Source organism: Struthio camelus, chromosome 15 (genome assembly GCF_040807025.1).
Source record: "Struthio camelus isolate bStrCam1 chromosome 15, bStrCam1.hap1, whole genome shotgun sequence".
In the NCBI taxonomy this organism is placed as follows: Eukaryota; Metazoa; Chordata; class Aves; order Struthioniformes; family Struthionidae; genus Struthio; species Struthio camelus.
The window spans coordinates 10,289,980-10,298,477 of NC_090956.1; the positions used below are offsets into that span (position 1 = coordinate 10,289,980).

Below are 8,498 nucleotides of genomic sequence, written 5' to 3' on the forward strand. Positions count from 1 at the left end.
CCCGAAATGCTCTGTTACCGTGATGGGCACAAGCACGTCCTGAAACGCTCTGCTGCAACGATGGGTGCCCAGGCATCCCGAAACGCTCGTGCTGTGACCAAGGGCCTGCGTGCCCTGAAACGTACGGGCACGTGCGGGTCCCAAAACGCTCTGTTACTGCTAAGGCCACACATGCGTCCCGCAACACGCCGCTGTTACAAAGGGCTGGTGCGTGTCCCGAAACGCTCCGCTGTCGCGGGCAGGCGCTTGGGCACGGCCGGGCGGAGCCGCAGCACCGCAGCCGGCTCCGGGCCGGGGCGGCCGCCACCAGAAGGGGGATGCCGGGCGCAGGGCCGGGCCGGGGGCGGCGCGGCGGGGCCCGGGCCCGGACGGCCCCGCGAGGGCAGGGCAGGGCCGGGCCGCGGCCGCCCCACGGCGGATGCGGCGGAGGAAGCGGGCGGTGCCGCGCCGCCGCGACCCGCCTCCGCGGGCGGCTCCGCGCCGGCCCCCGGCCCCGCCCCCGCCCCCGGCGCTGGCGGCGCGGCCGGGCCCGCGGCCCGCGGCATTTCCTCTGAGCTCACTCGGCGGCTGACGCGGCGCCGCTGCCCTCGGAAGGGGAAGGCTCGCGGCGGCGGCAGGCAGGCGGGGGGCGCCGGGGCCGGGGCCGGGGCCGGGGCGGGGGGCGGCGGCGGCGCGGCCCGCGCTGGGGGCGGCCGGGGAGGAGGGCGGCGGCGGCGGCGGCGGCGGCGGCGGCGGGGGTGGGCACTCCCCGCCCGCGGGGCCGGACGGCGGCGGCGGCCCCCGCGGCCCGAGCCCCCGCCGCTCCGCCGCCGCCGTCTACAGCCTCAACGTGCGCGTCTTCTGGCCGCTGGTGACCTGCGTGTGCACCGCGCTGCTCTGCCTCTGCCAGGCGCTGCGGGGCCGCGCCGCCGGGGAGGGCGCGGCGGAGGCGGGCTCCGTCCCGCTGCTGCCCGGCTCGGCGCTGCTGCTGCTCGGCTACCTGCTGGCCCGCTACCGCGGCGCGGCGGGCGGCGGGCGGCGGCGGGGCGGCCCCCGCGGCGGCGGCGGCGGCGGGGGGGCGGCGGCGGCGGCGGCGGGGGGGGCCGGGCGGCGGCGGGCCCTGCTGGAGGGCTTCTACGCGCGGCAGCTGCGGCTCTCGCCGCACGTGCTGGGCCACAGCAAGGCGCACGTCGGGCGGGTGGTGGGCGAGCTGGTGCGCGCCGCCAAGGCGCAGGGGCTGCAGCCCGGCCCGCTGGCCCTCAGCCTGCGCGGCGACTTCGTGCGCATCGGCAGCGCCTACGAGCAGCACAAGGTGCGCAGCCCCGACTGCTTCGACGTGCTGGTGCCGCTGCGGCTGCCGCCGCGCCTGGAGCCCGAGGCGCGCTGCGCCGCGGGGCCGGGGCCGCCCGCCGGGCCGCGCGGCGCCTTCGTCTGCGGGCTGGCGGGGGCCGGCTGGCCGCGGCAGTACCGCCCCTTCGCCGAGGCCTTCTGCGCCGAGCTGCAGGGCCGGCGGCTGCTGTCGTCGGCGCTGGTGCTGCGCTGGTTCCAGGGGCACCTGCAGCGCTGCCTGGGCGCCGTGCGCTACCGGCTGCAGGAGCGCTGCCGCGTCCGCCTCTCGGCCGGCGCCGGGCGGCCGCCCACGCTGCTCATCCAGCCGCGCTCCGACCACCTCTGCTGCCACCTCTCCATGGCCGTGCGCCTCATCCCCGCCATCCCGCTGGGCGACGCGCTCTACCTCACCGCGCCGCCCGAGGCCGCCCGCGCCGCCCTGCCCGAGGCCCTCTGGGGCCTCAACGCCTCGCGGCAGGAGCAGCGGCTGCTGAGCTGGCTCAAGGAGCAGGCCCCGGCCGCCTCCTGCCACCTCAAGTGCCTGCAGATCCTCAAGGGGCTGCGCGACCTGCGCGGGCAGCGCCTGGCCGAGCCCTTCTGCTCCCAGTGGGGCCGGGTGCTCTCCTCCTACGTGCTCAAGACGGCCCTCTTCTCCCTGCTCCTGCGGGGGCCCTTGGAGGCCTGGGACGAGCGGTTCCTGGTGGAGCGGCTGGAGGAGCTGGTGATGTTCCTCAGGGACTGCCTGCGCAAGCAGGTGCTCATGCACCTCTTCCTGGGCAACGCCGCCCTGCCCGAGGCCCTGGCGCTGCCCCGCTTCCTCAAGGAGGCCGCCCCCGTCAACTTGCTGGCCGCCTTCGATGGGCCCACGCTGGACCTGGCCGCCTGCCTGCTGCTCGACACCTGGCACCAGGCGCCGCGCGTCATCGCCGCGTGCAGCGGCCCCCGGCACCGGTGGCGGGCGCCCACCCCGTGCCGCCACGCCGCCGAGCCCGGCCTGGAGCTGCAGGGAGAGTGACCGGCACCGGGAGAACGCGCTCCTGCGGTTTCGCCCCTCGTCGGAGCAAAGTAGGAAGGCAAAGACCGAGACGTAATGAAATTCTTGTTCCTCTTTTATTCCTAATTGTCCTTGGTTGTTCACCAAGGGTGAACCCTTGGTTGACCGTTTGCAAGCACAACTCTAACAGTCTCAAACTGACCGATCTGGAAGTCCATCTTAGCTTGTTTTCTTCATTGGAAAATTGACCTTTCTGTGGGATTCGTTTCTTACGATGCAAAATCCATCTGAGGTTTAAAAATCCTGTGAGCGCAAAGAAAAACCCCTTAACGTACCAAGATGTTCTTAAACGAGACGAGCGCTAGAGCCTGGGTGCTGAGCACGGGTTGAAGCGCTCAGTGACTTGCTTTACATTTTCTGTGTAATCTAATACATTGTGCTAAGTAGAAATATAATATGCATGTTAATGTGCAGTTGAAGTGAGGGATGAAGTTAAACCTCTCTGACAACAGTATGAAGAATCTAGTTTTAAGTTTCTGTGGTAAAATGAAGGTTACGCTGAAGGATTGAAATATAGATAAAAGGAAACAAATAGCACTTTATTTTCACAGAGGCCTTCATTTTAGGGTAATTGGCTGCACTAATATTTGCTAATAGAAGAGGCATTAGTATTTTCTTAAATTAACAGGATGATGTTTGAATCATCCTGAGAAAACTTTCTCTAAAGGAAATAGTCTGGGGCTCATTTGTTTGTGGGTTCTTGTTCTTGAGATTTCTTTTTTCAGGCTTTGAGCATTACTTTTTCTTAGAAATTGCTTTACCTCAAGGACCACCGCCACCAGCAGCAACAGCAAAACTCCTAACGAATTCTGTGTTAGTTCTAGGACAAAGCCTAAACCAGGCCAAGTGTCAGTGCTGTCAGCTGGCTAACGGCACCCCTGGTGCCCTCCAGGGAGGGTTTGGTGGGCTTTTTGGGGTGGTTGTCTAACCCGTTCTCTGACGGTATAGCAGTGTTTGGATCTGCAGCAGACCAAAAAACCCGATGGCGTTTTCTAGCACTGCGCTATAGCAAATCATTATCTTATTGAGGGGAGCAGGAGGTAAAACGTTGCAGGGTACTTCAGAGCTCGTTAGCACTAGTTCGTGGTACAGCGGGGCAGTTTCAGGCTATGAATTCCAGTGTCTTCGTAATGTAAGCGCCAGCCAGGTAGTTTCCTCTCCTTGGGGAAGGAGTACCTCCCCAGGGGGCTTACGAGGCTGAACAGTGGCAAAAGCAGAATATCGTATCCTTGCTTTAAGTTAAAATGTTGGGCCACGCGCTCCAGTATTTGATGTGTTAAGACTTCGTATGTGTTGCTCAACTTTATGAGCATCAGCAATTCAGTATGTGCCTTAGTACCTGTTCTACTGTGTCCTCGGTGAGCAGTTTAAATCAGCTGTAAATTACTAAATGTAACTTCTGGGAAGCTTCAGGATAAGTTGCTGTTACTAACATACCTCTCCTCTCCCTGATGTGCCTAGACGTACTGGTGTGCTTTATTCATAGTTCTCTGCAACAGAGCACAAGGCAGACGTTTTCAGAATCTATGAAGCTTTATAAAAATCTATTTTTCTAAACGGAAACACTCCCCAGGCAGATGTTTGCCTACTTCTGTCTGTTTTGTTTTTTGTTTTTTTTTTAAACTGCTCTTGCAGTCTTATTTTCAGGTAATTATAGTCTAGGTCACACCCTCAAGTTGGGTTGTTTTTATGTATGAAGCATTGTGCTTCTTTCTACAAATACAAATAGTGTATTTATAGGTAGTATTGAGCAAATGTTCTTTGCACACGGTATTTAAGGCTAAGTGAGCTACCTTGGTGGGTTTTTTGTAGCAGACCACAGTATGTACTATTTTTGTAGACTTGTGTTACTTGGTGTTTGAAACGAGATGCGGTTCGGCAACCTTTGTCGTTGGATCTTTTGCCCAAAGAAGGACCAGATGACCAGTCCAAGGTATTGTGGTTGCCGGAAACTCCTGACATAAAAACACTTTAGCTGTTAAATCTGGCACCATAATCACCTCCGTCAGCTAGGGATTTGTTTACATCATTCTGCGCCTCTTTCTTTGGAAAGTGATCTTTTCTCTGAAAAGGGATGCAAATATTTGGTGTGTATTCAGTATTGCTATAATACGTGGAAATCTGTAATAGACTTAGTAAAAACTTTCTCGTTAAAAGTATAGTAATGCCAGGAAAATAAAGTTGCATCAAGAAATGCATGGCAAAGAGAAATGTCGGACAACATGAATAGTTCAGAAAATTAAAGCTGGGCTGAGGGGGAGTGAGAGTGACTGTAAACTCTCGGTGAAGAAGCACTGCAAATAAGCCAAAGGGCATGAGGTTAAAGTTGGAGGAGGTCTGTTGAGAGTAAGACGGATTTGGAGTGGAGGGAAAAGGGATTTAAGTAGGCATTGTTTTGACAATACTTCCAGACTAGTTGAATCCATCTGGGCCAAACTCTTGGGCAAAAAACATCAGTTTATTAACGGGCTGATCTGCAGTGTCAGTTCTTGCTCATCAGCGGTATTTGTGATCACTGGTGATGGGAGAAAATGTATGTGTTTGCTTTAACCTTAGCCTTGGACAGACTTTCCTGAGGTGGGGGGGGCTTCCTGCCAGGAGTTGATGGGCACGCAATTGATGGGAGGTCTGAGGAAATCTTCAGACCAACTTGCAGTGCTGGTGTGCACCTGAGAAATTAAGTATGTTTTCTCTGTCTGCTATAAAGCATGCATTCATGGATGTGATTGACAAAAGGAGCTGATAAAAGTCCGGTTCTGTTATGATGTTCATCTTAGGCCACAACAAATACGACGGTGGTAGTACCTGTAGTGTGCTGGTGCTATTTTGGGGCTTTATCCGCAAGGAGGTATATAGAGCACTTAACCTACATGAGCAATCCCCTGTCTTCCCAACCCAGTGATACCGTTCACAGAATAAGGTTCTGAATATGTATTGCAATGTTAAGGCTTTACTATAGGTTCAGCGTGGCTGTTTCTGTATGTATAATTTTAAGCTCAAATACCGAAGAAAGCGTATTATTTAGCACTAATGTGGGTTCTTGGTTCTCTTTGACTGCAAGCAAATTTTACAAAGACTTTGTGCAAATGAAGTTGTTTTTATTGAATGCTGACTGGGGGGGGGGGTCACACCTGTAATAGAATAAGTTTATTTACAGTACGAAAATGAATACATATGTGCCTTCGCTCTGTATTCAAAAATACTGTGTATTTCACAAAGACATCTTTAGTTCTTATCTGGCTAGATGTCTCCAAAACATTCCTCCTCTTTTGATTCTGAGTCTTTGCAGAGTAATGTAAGTTTTAAATGTTTGTTTGCAATGAACGTTCTTGGTACAACTATTTTTTGCTGGTTAATAATCAGACCAAAGATTAAACTAAAGTGTTCAGCTGCTATTTTTTTAAAGTGTTTTTAGGCTTAAAGTGTCAGCCCATTTTAATGAAACGTTTATAAATTCATTTCCTATTTAATATCAAAATACATTTGCACTTTTATTGTTTCCATAAAAAGTTGGTGTTTTTGTTTTAATATTTCACTGTAGTAATAAACGGCTGTTCTAAAACACTTGTGCCTCAAGACTTAAATTACTTGCTTAACTTTTTTCATTAAATGTTACCCGCAGCCAGGAAACTATGCGATCTCTAGGTTTATATGCTTTTCAGGAGGACTGAAAGTGGCAGGACCATGGGAGACCAGGAAGTCCACGCCTTGGAGCTGCGCAGTAGCGTATGGGAGGAGGGTGACCCTGCGTGGTTCGCGGGGTCTGTTGTGTTGCTGAAGTTTGAAGCGGAGCTTGCTGGGCTTCGTGGCTGGGTTCTGCTGAGATGAGAAGGCAGCAGTCCTTGGCTCCTTGGCTCCCTGGCTCCAGTTTGAGGTTGTTGCACAAAATCTGCTTTTTCTAGTGCTTAGTGAAGATCTGGGACTTCATTTCACAGTATCTGTGTGAGCTTTTCAGCATGGTATGTACAAATGTATATTCGTTCCAAGCTGCGTCGGTCGCACTTTATTAAATACGAAAAGCTCCTGCTGAAGCCAGCAGGAGTTGCGTGGACGGACCAGCATGTTACCTGTCCTTTATTAGTCTTTGGTAAGATGCCAAAGCTGTATACTTGCAGCTTGTGCTGATGTTCCCTGTTAAAGAATGATATCAGCAAGATCTCTACCTTTTCAGTCATTAAATCAAAGCTATGCTGAAAATAACTACCTGCAGATCTTTCTATGCCCCTGCCTCTTGCCTTGCGGAGCGTAATCTCTGTAAGAGGGGAAACAAGCATTTTAAAAAGCTCTGACAAAGTCCAGCTAGCTAATAGACTTCTCACTTTCAGAGATGTAAAGCATGTTATTTTTCGGTGTCAGCACTCAGTCATCCAAGTCAGAGTGGAGGAACGGTATTTAGATCCTCACCTTTTTATTAAAAATATCTCATACTAATGGCTTCCTTTAAAAGTAATACTATCCTCTAGTCTCCATTCATTCCCTGCTCTGAAATACTTCTGTTTGAATCCTGAGTTTCTTTTCAGCAGAAAATCATTAGGAAAACATAGGATTTTTCCTTTCATGATAAATCTTTTGTTAACAAAAAATTAACTGGCCTAAGGACTTGCATGATTGGTGTTTAAAGAAAAGCCTGCTTGCATCCAACTCACTGAATAAATTGTTTAAAATCTTTCCGTCCCTGTGCAAATACCTCCCTTGTAATGCAGCCAAGGTCAGTAGTGAATTGCTGATGAAGTACTGCTAATGCAAGTTAAAGCTGCCTGGAGGGGAAAGGACTCTTACTTGTGCCTCCAATTTTCATAAGATTCAGAAAGGAGAAACTTGCTTGTCTGGGCTGTTTTATATCCTGTGTCACCTCTTTAATAAACATTTGCTGCTGAATCTTCCCTAGGCTAGGTGAAATTCTGAACGGTGATATCTGAGCAGCTGGCGGAAAAGTAGCCAGCCCCGCTTCCTTCCCTTCAGCCGATCGCACAGGGAAGCTGGCCATCGCAGCATGGGCAAGGACATGGGACTCTCTTAAACGTGTGGATTCACCTTCAGTGCTTACTGATGCTTCAGAGCGCGGTTCTCTGCGCGCTTGAGGGTTTCGGGTAGTGCACAACTCTCAAATAAGCAAGGATACGGAGGGCTGACTGTAGATAAATCTGCCTGTAAATTATATTACATCTTGGATTTCTCAAATGTATTGTGTGCCTCATTAAGAGACTACCTGTACTGTTGTGTGTGCGTGCCTACGGTATCCCGTTTTAAATATGCAAGCAAGAGTTGGCATGTTAGCAACTTGTTTTTAAGAGATTCAAAGCATCCTAATGCTAAATCGGCACTAGAGCTACAGGTGAAGTACGTTCTGCATGCGTCTGTATGTATGCCTGTTGGTATTCAAATAATGACTTGCACACAAAGCTCCCAAAGCGCAGTACAGAAACAGATGCCTCAAATGTTGTTGTGTCTAAGTCTCCTATGTTAAGGAAGCCTTACTTTTTCCCCTTAAAGGATAGGAAAACTGATCCAGAAAGTAACCGGCTGCACAGAGTCTTATAAAATTTCTGTATACTTAAGCTGCAGGTCTGTGTTTCTTGGGAAATCTTTTCCTAAAACCCAGACGAAAACTGCACTCGGAGTAACCCGTTCTTTGGCTCGGGCTGGGTGTAATAATGGTTTGATGGTTTGTTAGTGTTGTCTTAATACTCGCAGTGCTCCTCAGGCTTCTGTCCCTGCTGCAAAGAGCCCCTGTAATAATCTGGGCGTGATAAAACCCCGGGGGTAAGAAATCAAGACGACAGGAGGGATTATGCTGTGAAGATTACCAGCTATCGAGTTAAAGAAGGAGAATTACCCTTGCGCTGGATTCCCAGCCGAGGGAGTGGAAGAGGTACTCCAAAGAGCCCTCCTGTACCGATTAAGAAACACCAGCTGTAGGAAACAGAGGAGGACCTGCAGCAAAATCTGACCGGACAGACCACTTCCCCACTTCTATTTCAGAGCGTCGCTTTTCCGTTTCAAGCAGGGCAGAAGAGAAACCTGGAGCTGCGTTCGCTTGCAAAGCAGCGTGGTTACTAGCCGCGTCGCAGAGGAGAGCAATGGAGAAGGCAACTCTTGGCCCTTATTTACAATGTTTTGTTTTGCCCAGAATTAA

General features: G+C 52.4%; 1 protein-coding gene across 1 annotated transcript; it reads left to right on the top strand.

The window, feature by feature from the left end:
* Nucleotides 1–757: 757 nt before the first annotated feature.
* Nucleotides 758–5,926, top strand: ITPRIPL2 (ITPRIP like 2; the record flags this gene model as incomplete). Its single annotated transcript, XM_068908975.1, has 1 exon — nucleotides 758–5,926. A coding segment is annotated over one exon (1,566 nt), but the record flags the coding sequence as incomplete, so codon positions are not given.
* Between the last annotated feature and the right edge of the window lie 2,572 nt (nucleotides 5,927–8,498).